Below are 25,713 nucleotides of genomic sequence, written 5' to 3'. Positions count from 1 at the left end.
TTAGTCTTAAAGTAGTCAGACCTAGTAGTAAAATAACTTCAAGCTTGATTAAAAGTTTTTATCCTAACCTACGTCAACTCGGAATTTGTACAATATGGCAGTTTTGCCTAAATTGTCCCACGCTGGTTTTCCTATACGTATTTTACGTATAAAATACGTCGAACGAACTTTTTATTTCAGACGGTGAATAAAGGCAGAGAGCACGGCCTATGGCTGGAGGAAGATATGGAGACGACAATTGCTACCTATAACAATGGAGTTATTGGACTTAACGCCATTTGTAAAACTTATCGAGTACCAAAGAAAAGCTTGAAACGGCGGCTTGAAGAGAAAAACAACTTCATACAGACGCTAAATAATTTTCTGGTCATCCCCAAGACTTGCCTCTTGAAATTGAAAATCAATTAGCATATTTTAGAACAAACCGCAGGGGAAAAGTGGTATTACTCATTTATATTGGTATTACCGGAGACCAATTTCTCGGAGTTGATTGGGAACCAATTCCTTTTCAAGCCAAAATTTTTATGAAAATTCAAAATTGTATTAAACTAAATAGACAAACTAAAAGAGCCATATAGACAAAGCATTTTTTCAGAGTTATAAATTAACTTTTCTGCCTTTCTTTAGGCATGAATTTAACAGATCAGATTTGGTGGACGCTCTTCTTTTTTAGAACTGTATTTCGCCCCAACTTGTCACAGATATGCCTCACAGCAAAATTATTGAATCTTAAATCAGTAACTTATTAGTTGAATATCAATGAAACATCACTCAACTTCGGTCTTCTTGAAAATTAATCACTGCAGAAGAGTATTACTGTAGAAATTAAAATAAAGAAAGGTTAGTTGATAGTAGTATTTCATTAATTCAATTTATTTCTGCAGATTAAAATATTTTTAACAAAAATTTATTTTCAGCTGAAATAAAACTGGATTACTGAAATTTTTGTAGGGTAATGACCTGTATTCCAAAATAAGGTAACTAGTAAAAAGGAGGCCAATATTTTCTTAGTAACGATGAACGAGTAATATTTAACAGCACTGGTCGCATAGCTTCAACGTTACACACTACAGGTTTCTGTTACTCTTCAACTAGTCGATCTGTACAAAGTAACGGCGATTAAAACTCAGAAACGAAATGACCTTTTAAATTATTAAGACATTAAATGCAAATTAAGTATCGACATTTATTTGCTTCGCCTAACTGATATTCATTATTTTAAAAATACGTAAAACTGGGAAAAAATTAACGAATTTACTAAAATTAAACTAAAAACCAGTAACAATAATAAATCTCCCACAGTTGAAATAAATCTTTCAAAATAAATTCCATAAACTGGTTATGCTGAAAAACAACTAGCCTATATTTTAAATTCAAACTTATGTTTCTTTGATCAGGTGTTTTTTTAAATATCTAGTCATGAGATGGTTTAAAAAAACAGCTGGTCAAAGAAACATATATTTGAATTAAAATTAGGCTAGTTCACGGATAAAAAAAATTTCTATCTTTAAAAAAAAAGTTTTACTACTATTTTAAATGGCGTTTAGTATAAACAGACACTTGATTAAATCAGAATTAAAGATGCAGGAATTTTTGGGTTAAGCCAAAATAAATAAATTTTGTTAACTTATTTTCCTGTAGTAAAATCAAATTTTATCAATAAAACAATTTACTATTTTTGTAAGAATGAAAATATGAAACTATATATGTGCCATTACAGAATTTTTAAATCCGTAATCCAAAACAAGTACTTTATCTTTAATACTTTATTTATGCAAGTTTTTATCTTTACTGAGAAACAAAATAGTAATTGTTTTATAGTGGCCACAGTACTGAAAATGTCCATGAAAAACGTTCTCAAAACTACTAAAAGAAGACAAAACTACGTTCTTAAATTTACTTAATAATTTTTCTAATAATCTCTTAATGACGTTTTGTAGTACTGAAACTCTACAGCGTAAAAACAAGCAAAAAATGAAATAATTTTTATTCGTAATCCTACAGGTTTCCTTCAAGTAAATTGAAACTCTTAAGAGTAACGCAGAATAAAACAAGGTTTAATGTGAATAGAAAAATGCAATTTTTGATTAGCGGTTCGTAAGACAAATCTCAAACTTTTTTTTTTGGTTTAACCTCCGGGTCCGCAGTTCCCGCGGACCCGGGAACTGCCTCTGCGGGTTCCCGCAGTGGTTGAGATGAATGCTTTGTAGCCTGTGTGAAAAATGCCATGCCTGACCGGGATTCGAACCCAGGACTTCCGGGTGAAAGGCCGAGACGCTACCACTCGCGCCACGGAGGCCGGCAAATCTCAAAGACTAGCGTTTGTTTATTGTGACGCTTAATTTACAATGATATTGACTGATAACAATGAGAGATGATCATTATTAGCAATCTAACGGAATAAGTAATTTCATTTTTTTAAGGATTCAGCATAACATTAACTCACAGTAAATAATGATTAATTAAAAATAACAATGTATACAGAACAGTTTATTCTATTATTTATACAATATATAAACAGATGTGTAACAATATGTACAGAATGACTTTTTTTTAAATGTACATTACTAACGATTTATGTCATGGATGAGAGTTTAATTACGAGAGGAAAGGAGATTACGGCCTTCGATGTATATTCATACTATTAAAGATAATACGATATTTTTTTATAATAATAAGCAAACGTGTAATTTTTTCCTCTGATTTCAATCTTTAATTTTACTCTTAAACAAGAGTAAAATATAGGACAGTAATATTTCAGTTCATAATTTGTAAAAAGTCAAATAAATTCAAATTAGATGGAAAGGTTCCACAAGCAATTACTTATTTTGTTTAATTTCTTTTTAGGTAAAATAGAAGTGATTTTTTATTCAAGTTAGTTTTCTTTACATCACAAATTAATTAATATTCGGAAAATGATTTACTGGTTTTTTTTGGTTTTTTTTTGTAAACAGAATTGAAGGAGATTCAACAATATGGTAAATTGCTGTTGTTACGAAGAAAAAACACATTTAACATTACCTCAAGAAATTTATTTTAGAGTTCATTTACTTGAGTGTCTACCTCAGTGATGTAGTACGAGAACGTAGAACAGTGCATTTTGTAAAAACCTAATTACTGCTATTACTAAAACGTAAGATACAAATCACCTGTCACTAACAGATACTACTAACAAACGAATTATTAATATTTTGATATCGGCATTGATCCTAATTTTGTCGAATCCACAGAATTACTATTACTACGCACCGTTTAACAACATTTAATGCCAACTGTTTTAGGTATAATTTTAATTTTTTTTTTCACTTAAAAAAACCATTTTACCAATATTTATAATCTTTGCAATATAATAATCACTTGTAGATCGTTTTCACATTTCGGAAATCGAAATACTTTTCTTTATTTTCAATAAAATCTTATAGATCTAGCAAGTAGGGACATATCGTCATTTCAAAACAAAATGATTAAGATAGGACTGACCAGAAGATAAAATAAAAATACTAGCATGTTAAAAAACATAAATACTAAAAAAATTATGAATTGTACATACGTTTCTCTTGAAGAATCGATGCGTCTATGAGGACAAGAAATGATCCCTTCAGTCCATCCCATTATACTTAATTTTTACTCACTTCAGTTATTTAGGATATGATTTATTGCTATTTTAAAAATTACTTTGCATAAAACTGAATTTTTTAATTAAAAAAAATACCAATTACAATTTCAAAAAATTGCCTTCGAAAAATATTATTGATTTTTCTACTGAAAAAAGTTATCTATTTATCACTTATTCATTTACAGAATTATCACTTAGCGTTACACTACTTTAAGTCGACTGTATCTCATACTATTATGGTTGTTATTATCTTTAAGAGGTCACGCTGCTGCTTTATATTTTTGTTTTCTTATAGTAAAAGTTGTTTTTTTTTATTTTAATAAAGAAAATTTAGCGAATTGCATGAGATTTGTCAACAACCTAGAATAAAAATAATAAAATAAGGAAGTACACGAAATTATTACGAACGTTTACTCACTCATGAGTCCTTTGATTCATACACAAATTGTATAGCACAAGAAATATATATTTCTTTATATTTTATAAGAAATAAATATAGTTTATTTTATATTTACACAACAAACAAAAGAAGAATAAAACTTTTCATGAAAAATAAGCTTTTGATAGTGGTAAATAGGTGACATTTTTTAAGATCCCTATTTTAAACGATTTAACAATAATAATTGAAGAATACAAAGGTAATATTTGAAATTTAATCGAAAATATCTTAAGCAAAAATGAATAATATATTTTTAATAAAAAATTTTTTTTAAACAACTATTTTCCATAAAATTAATTTTTTTCATTAGATAGAAGATATTATTTTTCATTCGAAGCTTAGGTCTCTCAAACACCCACAAAAAACGTTTTACTAATTTTGTCTTTATTAATTGCATTTAAACTAATTAATGGCGTTAAAAACTCGCCGATTAAAGGAAATTAAATAAGCGATCATCTTAGTACAACTTTTTTTTTGGATAGGGTTCTTGGGCTTTTAGAAAACTGCGAAAATAATGCAGAAGAAAAAATTCTCTCTTTTGTAAAATTGTTAAAAACAAGCATCCTTGGAAAGAATCTATCTCATATAATTTTTAATCAAACTGACAGTAATGTACCTTAAGTTATCAAAAATGTTATAGAATTATTTTTTTTTGTGAAATTAATGTTATTAATTATACTATTAATTAATTATAATAATAGTACATAATTATACTGCTAAAGATAAAATGATGTTTTAATAATAAGCATTTTTCCTCAAATTTCAATCTTTAATATTACTGTTAAACAAGAGTAAAATGTAGGACAGTGATAAAGAAATGTAGAAAAAATGTAACACACACACACACACAATCTTTAGTAGTTTGTTTCATTTTGTTTGACGTTAACGTTGTACAACGTTGTATTAGAATAGTTTGTCTGCCCTCTTATTACGGTAACGATAAATGAAAAGACGTTTCAGTGGAACTGTACTAAAAAATTAGAACGTTGAATATTCAACGTGAATATTAGATTAGTTGTTGAACATGATCAGAATACTCATTCGCTGATATAGAAGCGTAATGAATACAAATACGCATATGTTTTATGCGTCTGCTAAGATCAAAGACGAGTATTGCACCGAAGTAGTCCTTTACAAACAAAGAACCTTTTATTAATATAATAATAGATTTATAGATGGCTTTTTTACAGTCTTCCAATCTGTAGTCCCCAATTTTATAAAAAAAAAAAAAAATTAATCTGATTTTTCTTTATTTACTCCTATTATTCAAATGAGCCTGAATAGCTTCAAATTACTGTGAAAAACAATGTTAACGCAGTACTTGCCCGAACAAGAATGCCCTCAGAATTTTCATGTCTAAGAGCCGTTCTTTTCAAATTTATCAGTATACTATTAACAAAATGCGGATCACATACATCTTCTGGTTTCTAGTCTTTCTAGAATCCGGCAATTTTTTACTAGCGAATATCAGATCTATCTATGTCCTGAATATTTTTTTATACTAGTGAAATACATATAATTTAAGTAGATAACTTCTGTACTAATAAGTAAACAGTACATTGTATATATTATAATATATTATATTGTCATTTTCTGCAAGGTTTTCTAGTCGATAACAGTAATCAGTTTTTATGATTTCGATAAAGGTATCTATGGTGGCTATGTATCATATTACTGATGCGGAAGAATACCGAAAGTGAATTGTATAATTTTGTATTTTTGTATATATTGCAAAAAATATTTGTATACGGTCGCAATATTAATTCAATCTTAATAAATTAATCAACTTGTACCCAATTAAACAATTTTAATCAACTAAAATCTAGTATGATAATTTTTAAACCAAACAATACAGTTATTAAAATTTTTTACCTCGTTTTTCCTTACAAATTTTATATTCCACACACAGTATTGTGTAGAATAAATTGCAACATCCACTAATCAGACCGCAGTATCCCACTAAAAGAATTTAAAAAATGTAGAAAGATCTGGCAAGTAAAAAGTAGTAAAGAATAAAATTTCCTGTCAAAGAAGGCCACTATGGAAAATGTCCAACTGTATTAATGCAAGTTTGACAAAATTTGCATACTTTAAATATTTTTTCGCAAATTTTTTACATCTCATTCTCACGTACATGTAGATCATAAAAAACCACGGGTAATCTTTGAGTTATAAAAAGGAAATTAGCGTATACCTTTTACCTTTTTACCCTTTCCTTATTTGGAGTACCGTTTTTAATGAAAAACCGTGAAAATAGTAACTAAATTATATTAAAATAATTTTCTTATTATGCTGTGGCATCCAGTCATTAAAATTAAATATCATGTCGAATATACTTTCTTCATACTAATGTTCAATAGCTTTAATGATAAATTAAATCGGTAGCTTTATACCGATTAGAGAATTTTTAAAACTTCTTACTCTAATTTAATTTTTTGTAATTCACACCTTCTTTTCTATTTCTTGATTTTTCAGTAAAACATTGAGAAAATTTCAATCTGAATGAGTTATTTTATAAATAACTGTTATTTTTTCTTAATATTAAGTGATTTTAGTGGTAGCATTTGGATAAGATATTTCATTGCATTGCCAAAGTAAGCTAGCAACAAAAACGTAAAAAATTATTATTAGAACAAGTTATACTAAAAGCTGCTTAATAAAAACTCCACTATAATAATTTGATTAATATTTCCTAATTTAACTGAAAACTCATTTAAATTAACACGGCTTCAAACTAAAAAGAGATTTCGTAATTAAAACGAAATTTCATTATTCTATTGTTAACGCATTAAATTCTGCTGACTGTAATTTATGTTTTAATAAAACTATTACTGATTAACCAAACTCTGATGCCTCTAAAAAATAAAGAATACCTAAATAGTAGTATGTTAATAAATCATTTTTACAAACAATAAAATGTTCATGCCCATAAATGGACATTCTTGAAATTTATTGTAACTTATTTATACAGTGATAGTTGAAAGCAATAACAAGAAGTCCATTATAAAGGGTTATGATACAAATATAACAAGTGCGGTAAACAGAGCATAACTTATTGGTGGCAGAGAGTTTAAAGTTACGAGTTAGGAGTTAAAGAAATGTAGAACATTTTTTAAATGCATCTCCTTAGAACGATAATATAAAATATAAATAAGTCACTTATTTCATTAAACAATCCACATAAAATACAAACCGAGTACATAACTCTTAGCGAAAAAATAATGTACACATAGAAAGTTTAGATTCTAACTGATTAAGTTAGAAAAAAATAATGCGATAATACGCTTATCAATTTTTATTTTCACGAATTCTTATTCCCAATAAGAAAACAAAAATAAACAATTAAGATCAATTTCGGTCGAAAGGGATAAATAAAAAGGCATATAAACATCTATCTAAAGGGTTAATTTACTTCAGTTTTGAACAAAATGCAAAGGTATCAATGAAATATCAGTATTCTGAGCAATTAAATCCAAGAATTCCTTTTGTTGACAACAATAATGTGATTGTCATAAGATAAGAACTATAATAAAATTAGCTGTCTTTTTATTTATACGTTTATTATTTACTGATTAATTTTACTAAGCAGTTCCCTGTTTTAATGTAAATTAGGAGATTTTTATTTTTTTTACTCTAATAGTTGATTTAATTATATTATAATACTTAAATTTGGGCTGGTTATGCGGAAGAGAATTTCAACTTTGCTTGATGTTACTAAATTCCATGAAAAAGTCGCCTTAATCCAAACGCTCACATCCGTACGTTGTCTAAAGAATAAATATATTCAAAATATTACGTTGTCTAAAGTATAAATATATTCAAAATATTAACAATCATATACGATAATTAATGTTAAATTGTTCTTTTACGATACTTTCACCCTCACAAAAAAATTTTAATTCACAATTCGATAGTTAGGAAAATGTAACAGCGATTGTGAGCCGATGTATGAACAGTAAAAACAAAGAAAAAGTGAAATCGTTCGCTTTCTTTACAATAATAACTTATACAGTAAAGTCTATTTTCAGGATGTCTTATTTGTTTTTACTCAGAACATTTTAAAAGGATAAGTTTAGAAGATATTATTTTACATAACAGAGTAAACTAAAATTTTTATAACTTTTTTTCACTTAGGGAAAAGCTTAAGTTATTCACTAAAAAGTGAAAAATAAACTTTCTTCCAAGTAAAAAGCATAATAGTAAACACAGATTTAATTTTCCAATTCTTTTTCTGATTATTTTCTCTTAAAATGAAATACTCTCTCTAAATATGTTTTGTTCTGGCCTCCATTTGAATGTGATGAGTACAAAATAGACAATTAGTTATCTATTTTATGTATTATTATCGTTAGGTATGATTGTAGTTTTCGTTTTTTTAAGTTCGGTTTCCTTAACAGGAGCATTAGAAGTATTCCATTCTTTTTTGGTCAATAATATCTATCAAATGAGTTAAATTCTGTTTTCCAGATGTTACAATAGTAGAGCTGCCTATTATTTTAAAACGTTGATATTATATGTTTTATCTCAACCTAAAACTTTAATCCGCCAGCACAATAATATTATGGATTTGGTTTTAAAGCAGCCGTTTCACTAAATTTTATTCTACACTTTAACGTAACTTAAATTACTGTTTGTTGGATCGAAAAAAGCGTAACTTTTTCTTCACAATGTTCAGAAATGATTTTTATTTTTAACCTAAAATTTAAAATGGGCAATATTTACATCAGAATTTAATAGAATTAACAAGTTGAATATACTATCACTTTAGCAAATGTGTAGCTTTTCTTTTCTTTGAAATGAGATGGTGATAAAATGGATCAGTTTTAAACAATCCAACAAATGAGATATATTAAAATAAGAAACAAAAAATATTTTTATCAAATATCTATTAAAAATTTAGTACATGTATTCGGAAAATTAATGAAATTGCTGGTTTCTACGCCTAATAATAGCCTACCCAAGATTATACTTTCGAAAATTAATTGGGTTATCAGTATTTGTAGTTTGACGATAATTAATGAAAAAGAAAATTCACGTCATAAATATTCTTTAAACACTGCTGATTAGAAATTAATTACACTAACTGCAAAGGTCATTACCGACGTTAGTAAAACCCATTATTTAATATGAATTAATGTTACTCGTGCAAATAGGACTAGTAATCATTAAACATGGCCGAAATCATTGGTTCAAATGGTACTCATAATCGTGGCGCGGAGTCATCGGTCAGTACTTATTACCAGTCACTGTAGTATGTCAACGAACGGTACATGATACATAATTGAAAAAAAAACTCGTTCATTTTAGCCCCTCCTATATGCGTCCCTTAATTAACCTCCATTATCCTACCTATTATTATTAACACCGTTTAGTGAAAGTATTTAACCTTGTACTTCATTTGATTCGATGTATCCTAAGTGACTTACTTACTTTCTTTTTTTCTTGTAAGTTTGAAAAACCTGAACAACACATAAAACCTACGCTGTTAATATTTCTTAATATTTTATACAACAAAGAATTTTTCATTACATTTCTGTCATGGGCCAATTTTTTTCTATGTAAATAATATATACATATATTATTTACATTGTGTACCATTTATACTGTAGTACATTATACCTATATGCACTATAATACTATATTGCTAAACATAAACACCATTACGGCAATATAATAATGTACACTAGTATTTTGTAGTAAAATCTGTGCGATACGCTTCAAAAAGCACGTAAATTATAAAATGGTAAGGATGAACTTATTTGTTTTTAATGAAAATCGTTTAACAGTCATCACCTCCTCACTTATTGATGATAGTTGAAAACACTTTTACTTTCCTGGCATCATAGCTTTATAGCTATACTATACGAAAGAAAGTATGACAGTCAAAATATGGGTTATGATTATTTTGTATTTCTCGAAGTTTCATAACCCAGGGATCCTCAAAAAACAAAGAAAGTATGGGGTAAATGAGGGGAGAAGTACAATATGTATGTATATACGTACGTTGGCGTGTTTGAATTACGTCTATTGGCCTGAATTACAGTTTACAAAATAATTCAATTTAATGACGAACCAAACAAATATAAACGTATCGTAATTTTTTAATCCCGTTATGTTTACAGGGATTTAATGACTTAATTTCAAAGAAAGAATATTTACAACCTACTAAAGAATCAGGTATCACTGATAAAAATAGGTACTGAAATACCTACATAGGTATTATACCATATACCGTATATACAATATATAGGTACTGAAATAGAATACTATAACTAAAGAAATGGTACCTATGCAAAAAGAAATTTCAATAGAATTGAAGGAAAAATTTCAGAGTGGAGTAACGATCCATGAGCAACAAATAAAGGTGTTACAACTCTCTCGCGGCAGTGTTCTATCGACAGACCCGAAGTGAATATGTAAGATATTCTGAATGGTATGCTTTTTTTATTGCTAGCAGAAAAATTTACTTGAAAATAAATAAGATTGATACAAAGATAATGAAATGTGACAGAAAAGTAGATAATGAAGAATTAAATATTAAAATAACCTAATTTAATACACCAGCAATGAAGAAACTTTGTTATTCAGGAAATAGGTGGACAAAATAACGCAGATATTAAAAGTAAATTTTGATAGTCTCATTTTTTGTAAGAAAAAAACCCCTCTGAATATAAATTGTAGATCTAAGGATTAGAAAGATATTTTTTTAAATATTCATTTGGAGCGTAACACTTACAGTACCAAAACATGGACGACAGGAAAAGCAATTTTTAAACCACATTCCTTTAAAGTGATGTTAAAAGATGATGTTGATATTAGATGGATGGTAACATTTAAATTAAGAGATCTTAAAATGGATAGGAGAGGAGAGGAGAGAAATTTGCGGCAGATTTTTGTAAAAGAATCTAGCTCAGTTGGACTAAAACGTCCTGATTTAATTAATTTAATGAGAGGGTCGTAGAAAATATAAGCCCTGCAGAGCAAGATAAGATAAGAATATACAAAACAGATAATCCAGCGGTAGGATTTATAAGTATAGTGAGGACAAAAGGTCACTACAGAACAGAAAATAATGGACGGTACCGTCCAACTAGTAAAGATTTTAGGCGGTTGAAGCGACTACATGTATTGGACCTAGGAACCTAAAACTGATACTCCGGATGAGGCTTCTCTTCTTCAGTTATACATTATCTAAGTATTTATGTTTATCTTTATCTTTATGATTATTTATGTTTCTGGTGTCATTTGTTTTTGTTGCTTTTTCTTTCACCTCGTGGTGTTACTCGTACAACTGAACGTTTTTATGGATTTTAGTGTTTAGTTGCCTGGTGTTTATCATTGCACATACTATCTTTGATTTATTGTTATGTTTTTAGAATTTATTTAATTAAGGTATTTCAAGGAAAATACTTTCCATTTGCTTACGGAAATAAAATTTACTTATGGTTTCTACTTACCAAACCCACTATAAATATAATTGGATGTACAGAAAGATTTACAAAATGATCCATAGATTTTTTTTTCATATTTATACTAATTTATTAATTTATTTCATATTTATATTCATAGTTTATTTTGAAAATATCGCGAAATATTTTTAAAATATTCGTGAGTGAAATTTGTTTTTCTTTAAGGAGTTTTTTATTTAGTTCTCTAACGTCAGAACATTTTTTTATAACATTAAAATTGAAATTTAAAACATACCTTCACTCCCAATTAAAAGAGACCTTTAAATTTATAAAACTTGTGGGTTATGCAAATCTTTAAAATAACATCACACCCAAGAAAACACATACAAATACTTGTACATCTTTATATGTAGTTTTATCTTTCGGTAAATTTTCTCTTTCGTAATCGCATATCTTCTTTTGTAACGCTTTACAGCTCTCTAAACTGATTTCTTTGATTAGAAATGGAATTAATCCATTTTATGTGTATCTGTTTGCGTTTTAAGAACGTCTGTGACTCATTCACTGTCATATACTGACTCATACACTATTATACGGTGAAAATTATTTTTCTACCCGGCTCAGCACATTTCCAAAGTACTTCTGCTGCATAAATAAACAACCCTTATTCCCTCGATTGGTGCAACTGAGGATCTATTGCTGCAAAATACATTCCATTCTATCTGGACCAGATCTCTGTTACGATTCATCGATTTCGTCGGTCAGATTAGATACCCCAATTTTCTTGTTTAAACCGAGACCGCTCAAATCTACCGTATGTTTCAAATATATGAATTATCAGATTGATTTCCATAATAAGAAATAATTATCGATAAGAATAACTAATCAAATAAATCATTAAAAATAAATCATTCAAACCATGAAAATTTGCATGAGAGGATTCACGAAAAATTATTTGCCGTAAAAGTTTAAAAAAAAATTAATAGCCTAAAGATTTTCTATATCGAACAAGACCCTAAAAATGTAAACAAGCTATCATTAAAGAAAGCTGATTTAAAATTTACCTTAAAATGTCCTTTAAAAAAAAATAATATTCCTGTTTTTCTTCCGTTTTAAAATCAAACAAATTTTTTTGTTTGTAAAACTTTCTTAAAACGTTTGTTTGGGTTAAAAAACTTTGTGACACTTTACCTGATTCATTAGGTACACCATATAGATTTTTTCGTTTGAGTACGAATTGAAAAAAAAATAATTTAATCAGAAAGAAAGATATAATCTAAATTATCACATGGGATAAAACGTTTTAATAAACTGGTTATGTTCTCAATATATCTACTTATTAAAACCAGTTTCCGATTATTTCTTATGAAACAAAAGATCATGAAAGATTTTTATCAGGAAACTTATTCACTGAAAATTTAGAAACAATGTAAATAAACAAAGAAACACATTTTCATTGTAAAAATGAAAAAAAGAACGTAAATAATACAAATTAATAATGAGTGTGTCCAGAATTTTGAAGTATATTAGGATATTCAGGGGGTTTGATTACGTTCAAAATCATTAAAAAGGAAACTGATTTTAATTTTGGTAGAAAATTTTGAACCAGTACATGGATCACAGTTGGGAAAAAGTCTGATAGTATTATTATCCGTTAAAAAAAAATGAAATAATTCTTTGAAAAATAAATTTTGTGTTATATTGATTTGATTTGATAGAAAAAAAAATGTAAACTTTCTCATAGTTTTGTTTAAAAAAATGTTATTTATAATTATTACTTTGGTTTAATAAATATTAAGTTATAAAGTAATTAAATCTGAAGTTAAAATTTTTATTATAATTTATTAGATTTATCCTTCTACAGAATAGTTATAATTTTTCCTCTTATTTAAAATGTTAATTATGTTAACAAAATAAGATTTTAAACGCTTACAGTACCAGAAATAATGTTATGAATTATGTCAGCAGTTACGAAATATTCTCATTATAATAGATATTTTTAATTCAAAAACCTTTTAAAATGGATAACACTTATTTGTAATAAAATATTTTCTAATGAATTCTTTAAAAAAACACAATATCCTACACCGGTAGTACATTTCATATTATCTCTTTAATCCTCATATTATCCTACGATTCCTTGGGGAAATAAACGATAAAATTTGATAGCTTTATTTAGTCTAAATAACTCTGATAACTTAATTCATTTATTCTTTGTTTCATATAAAGAACACAATAATATACTACCAGTAAATAAAATAAAGGTTTGCGATTATAAATTGCTGAAGTTAAACGGCAACAAAATATCAGACGTCAAGCAGATATTTTTATTTCAATTTGCAATTAACGCTATAAAATAATGAAATTAAAAATACTCAAAGCTTTACTTTTCATGATGATTTTAAAACAAAAATTATTTTATTTAATATGGAACAAATTTTATTTTGGTCAAAAAAAATTCAAAAGTGTTGAAAATCAGAAACATTTTCATATGACTAATTTTTATTTTTATTCATATCATATATATGAATCAACAGAGTAAGAATTAACAAGATATGAATCAAAGAGAACACTAAAAAATGAAAGAAAACTACATGATTCATTAAAAGAGACAATAGACTAGCTTCAGTCTCAAGCAAATCTAGAACGAAGGTGCTGTTCATGTTCATTAGTAGGTACGTGTAACAGACAATGTTCTAATGATTTCATATCAGATATTTTATTCTTTTTTTTTTTAAGTAAATATACAAAACGCACAGCTATACCTCTCAGGATATTTGCTTCCAAAGCCGCCTGAACCAGTGCCAAACAGACTAGAACCAGAAGAACTCGATCCTGCACTTCCACTAGGATAGGCCGGGAGCGGCTGACGGCCTATCGCGCTCTGAAGCATTGTTAATCCTTGAGCATAATGACCGCCTTCAGGTGGATATGACCAAACGCCATAGTGGTCAGAACCTGCTGCTTCAGTGTCATAGCCTCCCGTCTGATCCTAAACATAAAAATTAAATAAGTTATCACATTAGTCTACTTTAAAACTAGACAGCACAGAATAACAATAAAAAGGTTAAAAACGTAGTTGACTAAATTACAAGCAAATCCTACAGAACGTAATGGTAGACTTCTTTCTTCCTGAAATGTCATTTTACATCAAAACTTTAAGGCATATTCAGTAGTTACAGATAGGCCTCTCAACCCGTTAGCTTAAACAAACCTATTTTAATAAAATTACACCTTCAACATTTTATTCCGTTTCCAGCAAAATTTATTTGCCAAGAATATTTATTCATTATTCAACGTTAAACAAAGTACAAAAATAATATTTACTATTCTATCTTAAAGTGCTAATTTAAGTAAATATGTATATTTATACACACAGTGATTCAGGAGGAAAGAGAAATAATTTGGGAACGATTTTAGAATTGAAATAAAAGAAAAGTTCATACAAACATATATCCAAAAACGCTTTGTTATCGAGAAACAGATTTTGGTTCCCCCGGTGAAACGAGGTCATACTGAGATTTTAAGGCGTTGTGTAAGAAGAAAAATTAATGATTTTTTTATGTGTTTTGACCTGAAAAATAAAATAAAACAGATCCCAGGACTCTATCTTCATTACTTTTTATGATACCCAATGTAAAACTGAAAGGTTCGGTGACGAAAAACAGGTTTTATTTAAATTTGAAGTACAATAACTTTGTTAAATGACTAATAAATGAGTAAATTTTATTGCGAAAGCTTGTAGACAGATTAACTCTGAGAAAACTATGGTAATAAAACCTGGAAAAAACAAAAACAAAAAAAAAACAGAAAAATGTTATGAAATTGTAAAAATTAAAAAATGTTTTTATTACAATTAATTTAGTGCTTTAAAAATTAAAATAGTTTTAATTTACTTTTTAAAAAATACTCATTGCAGTTTATAGTGTATTAATTTACAATAAATGTTCGAAAATTCTACCATTGACATCGATGTACTTTTCAACTCGTTTCCTTACATTTACTGTCACCAAAGTAATGATTTCTTCACATTCCTTGATAAGGGCAGCAGCATTTACAATGCGATCGATCAATATGTACACACGTGATCGATCAGTCACGTGTGTCTACTTTTTGTTTCTACACCTCGCTTTTTAATCATTCCTAAAAGAAGTAATCTAAGGGAGAATCTAAGAGAGTAAGGTTCGTGATCTAAGTAGCCAATTAATCGTCCCTCTACCTCCAAACCATTTATCAGTAAATTTTTCATCTAAAAATTGTCTTTCTTTATTCGTGAAATGTACTGGTGCCCATCAAACTGATAATACTTTTCAATCTGTTTCGCCCATGAGAAACTTTCAAGCGCTATAAGAAATCTTATGTTTAAAAATTCCAGATAATTTCTTCCCCGTGACACGTTGTTCTAATATGAAGAGGACTATTAATTGGTTATAGATTACACCACACCAAACGTTCACCGAAAATCGTTGCTCGAAATTTGATTCAACCACAAGTGTGGTTTTCCATCGATGTGAATTCTATTCGTTCTAAATCGCTTTACGTAAAAAGAAGTTCTTTACTTCTTTACGTAAAAGAAGTTTCGTCCGAGAATACAATGAACAGAATTAAGTAATAATTATTGTTAACGCATTGACAAAACTGCAGTCGTCTGGCATGGTCTCCAAGCTGGAGGTGTTGAACTTTCTGAACATGATAGAACGCAGTCCGTGAGCGTGTAATGTCCTCCATACCGTACATTATGGAACCTTGACTCCTGTAGAAATTCTTCGCGTGCTCGTTGTAGAACTAAAATGTACCGCTTGAAGAATTCTTTCCCTTTCATACAAAATACCTTACGATTTGGAACTATTTGTCCGGGATACCTAAGTCGGTATTTTTCAATCGCAGCTGGAGAAATTCCATCGCAAAACCCGTATACAATTTTTCAAAACAAAGAACTCAAAATAGAGTTTCAGCTTTATAAATTCAAATTCAATTTGTAAAATGTTTATCAGTTTAGCGTACAATAAATACAAATTCATTGTTTAACTTGATTCTCAAAAATAATTAAACGCAATCAAAATTGTGTTAAAAACAATTAAACCGCCTAAAGTTTATTATTAACACATAAACACAATTTTATGAAAACAATGAGAAATATTCATATTAATTTTGAAGAATACAGTTGGTGTTGTCAACCAGCTGTTTTTAATTTTCTCAGATTCGTATTTTTCTGTATATTTTTTTCTGTTTCCATAAAAAAACTTCATTTCTTTTTTTGTTTTTCATAGACCTTTTACATCAAATTTTTAAATTTAAATTCTTTACAAATTTAGCCGATAAAATTAGGGACATTAGTCATTTATCAATGTTATTGTACCTAAAAAAACGTATTTTTTGCCGCCGAACTTTTCTGTTTTACTTTGGATATGATGAAAACTAAGGAAGGTACACTTCTAGAACCTGTTTTATTAGATTTTTCAAGGTCAAAGCACATACTAAATCAGCAGGTTTACCCCTTATATAAAGTCTTAAATATTTCAGTAGAACCTCATTTAATCGGTGAAACCGAAATCTGAGCGAGATGTTTCGCTAGCCGTACCTCGATTACACAACGTTTTCGGAAAAATGCTTGTATAAATGTTTTTCACTTATTTCAAGCTCTAAAATCATTTCCCAAAATATTTATCTTTCTTCCTGAATCATTCTTTACGTAGAAGTATAAACTTACTACGGAATGATAGACAACAGAGAACTGGTGTTGTCAGCGGGAGTCGAAAGTATTACAAAAATAAGTCGGTGAAATATAAATTTATTAGATAATTCATAAGACAATTTATGACATTATATTACAATTGAAATTTAAACGGAAAAACAAACATTAAATAAAAGATAAGCGTATTATGGAATAATAATACGCTTCCTAATAACGTATACTATTCCTAATAACTTGTAATCCTATCATAACTTCCTAAAGACAAATTAAAAATTAACAAGAACTGTTTGAAACAGTTTTTAGCATCATAAGTAGTAAAACCAAATAGTACATCGAAAAAATAAAAAAACAAGTAATACATACTCACAAGAATAAAGCGTTTTTTACAATAATTATCTACAGTGACGACTAAGTATTTGACATATTTGACTTTCTCAGAAACGAGGTAATTTTATACGTAACTGGTGTGTCGCATTTAGGTTTGTGAGATTTAATATTAGCATTAGGTGGAAGTCTATTTGCTTTATGTAAACAGGTTATATATTTGTTCTGTTATTTTCAGACTAAGTGAGTGTATATTTATCAACATTTTATTCTACTTATACCTATTCCAGCTGATTTGTAAATATTTATCTATGAATCTTCAGAAAAGGTAAGGTCAATATCATTCGCAAAGGATAAATATAACGTTATATTTTTCAATATGATTAATAAGTAAATCGTTGACATACATTCGGAAACTCTGACGCAGTCCTAACTTGGCTGATGATTTTTTATCAGTTTTTCCATTTGCTATAATAATTTGAAGTCTGACTTTGAGGTAACTTTCGAACATCTTGTGTGCTAAGCCTCGTATTCCACAATTTTCCAACTTATTTACCAAAATTGTATGTAGTATCGTGTCAAAAGGTTTCACTAGATCCAAAAGCACTGTTAAGGCTTTTTTTGTTTTTTTTTTTTTTATTTGGAATGATTGAAATAAATCTAAACTATTTCATTTACAGTCTAGATCGCATCCGCGTTAAATTACTAAGCTTGGAAATCATATTGATTTTGAGCTCTTAATTTATTATTTTTAGGTTATTTTAGGAGCTGAAATTTAATAATTTTTTCATTATTTATAAACATTTCTTATAATGTTGAAAGTTTTCTTTAATTTCTTCATCAAAAGTGAATTTTTTATTAAGAAAATTATTTTAGAATTTTCAATTATTTAAATCTTTAACATTATTGTTTATTTGTTGCAATATAAACATGTTAAATAACTGAAAAATAAGGTGTTAGTAATCAATGCAGTGAAAAGATTGTGAGAAATATGTGGAAACAAGCGACACAGAATTTCCCATAAACGTCAATTAATCATTTATTAGTTTACTTGTAGAAGATTGTAAGTTACTGAATAAATAGACTTTTATTTCAAGGACTTAGTTGCGGTGGAATACTCTCACCAAGTAAATACAAACAATTTGGCTAATGTACTTCTAAGTGCCATAAAAAATAATTTTAAAATTAATAATAAAATTTACTTTTATTTTTTTGTGTTTTAATCTTTTTCTTTCTGTTTGTTGTGTGGGTGTGTGTGTGCGCGCGCGCGCGCACGTTTAATTTTTTGCAGATCTCTGTTTCATCAAAACATATACGTACAAAATTTAGATTAAAAATACAGTTAAATTATCAATAATATAGGGAGTTATGTTTATCATTTCAGTCACTGATATACAGAGTGAACTACTTTGCAATTATTAGAATCTGTAGAATATAACTGAACTATTGTTTTTGGTACCATAATTTGAATATACTCGTATTTTTAAATCTAAGTTTCATTCTTGTTAATCCAATTATCAACATAGCCAAACTTTACTCGTTCATTAATTACATTTGCATTGCTGTTTTTTTGTCTTTTTTTTTATTTTGTATTCTATCTCCCGAGAGTAATGTACTCAAATATGTTATTTATTTCCAATATTTTCATGTTACCTACAATTGAAAATCTACAGTTAACATCCTTAATAGGATCAACATAACTAGATTTCTGTTTATTATGTGCGCCTGTAAAGTTTTCTAAAACCGTTATTTATAGTCTCTATTTATTATTCCTACATTCCTATGAAGGAGTTTTTATAATTTTCCTCCCTTGTTTCCTTTTACGAACTCAAACTTTGTTATAAATATTATAATCAGATTTTTTTTATAAATTATTTAATTTAATTTTTTTTTTCTTATCTATAAAGACAATTTGAATTTTTTTTTTAATAAGTGTTATTATAATTTAGTCGTGTTATAAAAAATTTTTTTTTTACTTTTAATATTATAAATTTATCTATTTCATTTGTAAGTTAAATTTTGAATATTAATAGATGTAATTTATCACCCCTAATTCTTTATAATAATTCAACTCTAATTTCCTTTGTTAATACAGTGTAGTTTTCATCAAATAAAAAAAAAACCTCTCGATAGAACAATTTTTATCTGAAAAAGAACCTTAAAGGATATTTTAAAGGAAGTCTCTAATGTAAAGTGATCTAATATGTATGTATAAGTGAAATAAAGTAAAAATAGAAACAATAATCAGCAGATAATAAAAAAGAATAAGAATAAGTAAATGAACGAAAAACAATAATAAAACAAGCAATTAAAAATAAATAAAATGTTCTATCTAAGCAAATAAGAGGGTGAAAAAAAATATATATCAAATAAAAATTATCAAAGAACAAAATTAACCAAAATACAAAGTATTAGTAAATATTAATTCTAAACAAACCGTATTAAGTTAATATTTGATATGAGACATTAGCTAACAGTACTGTCAAATTCGTATGGCAATAAGTTGTTTCAGTCGTTTTTAAAATGTAGTATAGAAGTTAGTTACAAAAAATAAGCATAAATCTATTTCACAAACCGTAACTGAAAATAAATGAGATAGGTGTTACTTGTCATCCCAAAAACTTATTGAAATTGTTTAAGAGTAAACTTTTTCAAACGACTTTGAAAGTTTTGCTAAAAAAAAATAATACAATTAACAGAGAAAAAAATCAAACAAAAATATTTACCGATAAGGGATAAAGTCCAAGAAAATTTTAAAAAAGTTTACATAAAAAGTATTTGTACAATATAAGTTTTTTAAGAGAAAACAAAATAAGTGAGAAAATGACAGAAAAGCACTTTAGATATGAAGATGGTGAAATTTATGTTCAAGATCTCAAAAAAATGTTACTTAAAAGGTTATATGGTTTTAATTTATCTCACTATCACAAATTTTCATCGATTGCGAAATACGAGGAGAAAACTGAATCATTAAAGAAAAGAAACCCGACTGAGATTTCAAAAATGCGGTAGGAAAAGACGTTTAAATCGTTAGTAATTTAGGTTTTGTTTCATAAATGTTTTGAAAGAATACAAAAGATTACGTGGAAAATAATCGTTTTGATTCACAAAGGAAGTACTATCCCAAGAATACATATATAAGTAATCAACTCTTTTAACGGTACCGTGATCAACCACATCAGATCAATAGTTTTTAAATTATACTTTAACCTGCCGACAGGCACAGAAAAATTATATTTACTATACAATAAAATTTAAAGTAATCAAACCATAGTAATTTAAGATTTAATAAAAAAAAAATTTTTCTTTGGTGCAAAAACAATAGATTGATTAAATTTAAATAAGTCTGAGTTATATCCGATTAATTTAGAAAAGTCTGAGTTGTGTGTCTCCACTTCAGTGCCATAAAGCAGTATGAACTGAAAGTACTTAAAATAGGATATTACTTTGAATTTAAATATCAGGAATCTCTTTTTAATATTACGATTTTCATTACAATAATTCATTACACTCCCATACTATACATTATCGAAAGTCATTGGACCCATATATTTATGTTTATTCAAACTAACTTAGTTTACTTCAATGGCAACTGGAAAATTTCTGTAACAGCGGAAGAACGTTCAGTAATCAAATTAACCTTCATGTATGAATGTAAATAAAGTGTAGTCTTGTACAGTCTCAGGTCGACCATTCCTGAGATGTATGGTTAATTGAAACCCAACCACCAAAGAACACCAGTATCCACGATCTAGTATTCAAATCCGTATAAAAGTAACTGCCTTTACTAGGATTTGAATCTTAGAACTCTCGACTTTGAAATCAGCTGATTTTCACCAATAGACCAACCCGGTGGGTCAAATCAAATTAACCTACCTCACTTTTTATTGTTTAACTTTCCTTCCTCATTGCGTGGTGGGATAAATTCATCTCAAGTAAGTCAATTCACCTGCAGCTAAACTGACATATTATTACCATTTATACTAATTTGTTATTACATTTTTATCAAAATATGCTAATCCTAATACATCAAATCAGTTAAAAAAGGAGTTGTTTTTTCCATTTTTTTTTCTCCTGTAAGGTAATCAGCTTTATTTAAAAGAAATGTTTTTAAAAAATAAGTTGTTTTATTATTTACACAGGAAAACCGCTTAAGCATATACGTTACTCGAGGATTTACGGAGGTAACTAAAGACTGTTAACAAGAAAAAACTCATTTATTCGTTATTCCTATTTCACAAGAAAATAAACTAAATGATTTTAATCTTACTGGAGTTTTTTCTACTCTCATATAGCTGTAAACTGCTTTCCGAAAAATGCTGACAGATTTTTTCCCTTATTATAATCAAGGAACCTATTTAACTAAACTGCTAGATATTTTAAAATTTAAGAAAATTCTCTTTTAACATCTTTATTTCGAGATTGTATTGACTCGTATCAGACTGCAAGCCTAATTAAATAAATTGGTCTGTTCTAAGTAAAACCCGTGTAAAGAAGATGCTACTTGAATACAAACCTAATCAGACCTTCAGCAAAAACTATGGTAACATTGTTTTTTTGTTATTTAAGAATAACTTAATGAGCAGTGTTCCGATAACTTATCCTGAACAATAAATTAAAAATAAAAGTCTAATGAATCAGTATAAAGAAAAAGGCAGTTTTTTAGATTAAAATAAAATTGAGTTGCCCTAATAAAATTTTTTACAGAGCTTTATTTTTACGTAGAATTTTAAATTGTTATTTCATTAAAGTTTGTTGTTTCATTAAATGTAATATTAAAAATTATTTAAAATTTAATTTTTATTATGTTTTATGTATTTAAGTTTTAGTAAACAGTTTTGTGAGAGTTTCTACTACAATCGGTAGATTACATACAACAAATAAAAATTTTATAGGTAATGCAGTAGTACGATTGATGTAGTTAAGATAATACTAAAATAATTACAAAAGACTAGGTCATGTTCCAGATACGTTGAACAAATGCGGAAACACGAAATGTATGTGGGAGACACAAATAATGACACTTCTTATAAAATTATTATACTGTTTAAGAAATTGTTAAAAATCCCTTCGCTAGAGCTAAATTTAAATTACTTCAGAATTAATTTATAAATTTGTACACTTTTCAATGCACTTTAAAAACGTAAAAATAGAATGTAGATATATTTTACGACAAAATATTTACATCTCAAACGTTTATGCATCTGAAAATTACTTTAAAAATAAAATTTGAATATCAATTCATAATATGAAAATTTCAACGAAAAACTATACGGATTTAACATTAGACTAATACATTAGAACAACTCCAAATTACAGCCAAGGTAAAAAATAGTGAAAAAATTCAAATAATAAGGAACATAATTCAATTAATTTGACATTCTTTTTTTCTAATACAAATAACGCATCCAAACTAAAAACGAAACTTCTCGAAAAAATTAGTGAAAGATGTTTTTATGTACCGAAAGGGCATTTTTGATAGTTCAAGTAAAACTGCTTCACGACCTGTATCTTTGAATTAATAGATGTTTAACGGTGTGATTAGATAGAATAAATGATTGATTACTGATTATGTATGCCATAGATGTAATAATAAAATGATTGCGTGGAATATTAATGGAAATTTTTCATTAAGTTAAAAACTTCATCTTTAAAACCCCCACTTCTGGATGATGTCTTCACCCTTAAAAGAAAAATTGTAGATATAATTAACCACATTAAACTAATCTTCGTTATATTAACCTTACATGTTAGATCTTCAATCTTCGTTGCATTAAGCTTTTATCTTCGTTAAATACGTAGAAGAAATTATGCTAAACGATTATTAAGCTGAATTTTCAATCTCTCACGTATTGGAATAATATTAATCAATCAAAATATCATTACTGGGAAAATTCCTTCAGGTATATTTGAAAATTAAAGAAAATTACAAAATTTATAAAACATTGTAAAAATTCTTAAAACCGCAATTTAGTTCTAGTAGGCAGTGAAAACTTTGTATACTACACTTGAAACCTTGTACTTTTATAAGATATATCTAAAAACAAAGTTACCTTAAAAATAAAAAAATATCTTTAAACCACTTAAATCGAGAAACATATCTCATTAGAAATGGCTGGGCCTGAACTGTTCCTCATTGTTTATTAGACAAAAAACTGAAATTAACATCAAATGTAAGTTATTCCTACAGGCATGCTCTTTAAAACTTGCAATAATTTTCTAAACCGAACTAGTTACTGTTGAGAGCGGTGCTAACATGAAAATAAAGGAATCTTTTCCTTTATTGAAATGGAAGAAGGAAAAAACTGCTAACCGGCCACACGTATGCAATAAGAAGTTTAAAAATTCTAAAATTTAACTATCTATTTGTATATAATTAGCCGTTATTATTATACTTTTTTTTTAATCTTAGCCTATGATTGTTCTTATTATAAATATATATATATATAGATATTGTTTCATTTTAATCGCGCCAGGAAATTTTCTCGTAAATTACACACAATACAAAATAACACCTAAACAATACTCAGATTGATTACTAGTTACTCAGATTGAAGGGGGATACCTCATGATGACTTTGAACTTGACCTTGGATGTTATTTTAAGATTAAGAGGATTTCTTCAAATGGAATAACCTATTTTTCACCCCACCAATGAAAGGAGCAGAAAATTTTGCATTGAAATATGTGGCCACAATATGACCTTAGACCTTTTTTCTGGGTGTTTAATTTTAATTTCCCCATGTTATTTTCTCGTAAACTACGCACAATACAAAACAATTATCTAAATAAAAGTTACTGAGATTGAAGATAGACACCTCTTGGTGACCTTGGATTTGACCTTGTGCTTGACCTTGCACTTATTTAAAGGTTAATACGATTTTTTCGTACGGAATGACCTGTTTTTGACCCCCACCACTGAAAAGAGCAGAAGCTTTTACATTGGAATATGTAGTCACACATATGACGTTGGTCCTTCTTCGAAGGTCATAGCCTAATCATTAGAGATAGTGTTATACGAGTTACATGTTTTTGAAGGTCATACAATATTCCTGGAATATTTATATTCCAAGCCATTTATCTCGCAAACTACGGGAAAGAACATAAAAATGACTTTACACTATCGTGTAACACTATCTCTGATGGTTAGCCATACGACCTTCAAAAATCCCAAGGTCATATGTGTGACTAAATATTCCAATGTAAAATTTTCTGCTCTTTTCATTGGTGGGGGTCAAAAATAGATCATTCTGTTTTTTTTTTTAAATCGTGTTAACCTTTATATAAGAGAAAGGTCAAGCAAAGTCAAATCCAAGGTCACTATGATATGTCTCTCCCAATTTGAGTAACTTTTGTTTAGATAATTTTTTTGTATTATGCGTAGTTTACGAGAAAATTGCGTGGGGCGATTAAAATGAAACACTCTGTATGTATATGTATATTTTTGCTGTTGAATCAACCTATTTTAGTTTAATTCATTCTGCTTGTTATCTTTTTACAACCCAAGGAAAAAACTGCTTCCGAATTATGTTTATGTTATTCTTCAAAAATTTAATAATTTTTCCTTTGAATTTTATCACCTAATCTTCTGAAATTTTGTTTGCATTTTAGTTAATATGTAGCAAGCCATCTTGTTGGTTGTAACTTTTGGGCAATATTGGCTCACCCGGTTGTTGGCTTCCCCCCTGAATAAAAACCTGAAACTTAAAATTAACCCTATTAAGGTTAATCCTTTATTACTTTTATCTACCTGTTTTAACTGTTCATTAAAAACTTATGTAAACATTATTTTCTATTAATTAAATAATTTTTATTCTGATTTTTTAATTCTTCGTGTAATGAGAGAAAATACAAATAACTACACCAAGGAAAAATAAATGTGATTAACAAGTATGAAGTTTAAACTTCAGCTAATTATCATTATTTTTTGTATTATAACCGTCTGACACCGACGGTTAATGAGAAAATGCACTACAAACTGGACTGAACGGTACCAATTTCATACCATTTTTTTCCGTGTAACAGATATGCAGATTAACTATGGTTTTTGTTTACAGCATGGCCATTTTTATAGTTTTAATAAAAATAAAACCCATTTGTGAGTTAATTGATTCGTAGCTCTCAGATTGTTTTGTGATCATTTTAAAAAAGGTTGTTGTCCTAAGCCATAGTTTTAAGTAGCACAACGTTTTGTATACAGCTCTATTGCTATCTAACAAACGCACAAAGAC

At 28.0% G+C, this 25,713-nt stretch overlaps 1 protein-coding gene across 3 annotated transcripts in view; it reads right to left on the bottom strand.

The window, feature by feature from the left end:
- Window positions 1–25,713, bottom strand: part of Osi24 (Protein) — a 144,740-nt gene that overhangs the window by 51,121 nt on the left and 67,906 nt on the right. For all 3 annotated transcript variants that reach the window (XM_075354854.1, XM_075354855.1, XM_075354856.1), the window contains exon 4: window positions 14,230–14,456. In XM_075354854.1, the coding sequence (XP_075210969.1) occupies window positions 14,230–14,456 (227 nt within the window). The remainder of the gene's footprint in view (window positions 1–14,229; window positions 14,457–25,713) is intronic.

The sequence above is a fragment of the Lycorma delicatula genome, chromosome 1 (genome assembly GCF_047948215.1).
Source record: "Lycorma delicatula isolate Av1 chromosome 1, ASM4794821v1, whole genome shotgun sequence".
In the NCBI taxonomy this organism is placed as follows: Eukaryota; Metazoa; Arthropoda; class Insecta; order Hemiptera; family Fulgoridae; genus Lycorma; species Lycorma delicatula.
Note: the sequence above shows the minus strand (reverse complement) of the source record. Positions and strands in the feature narration are given on the sequence as shown.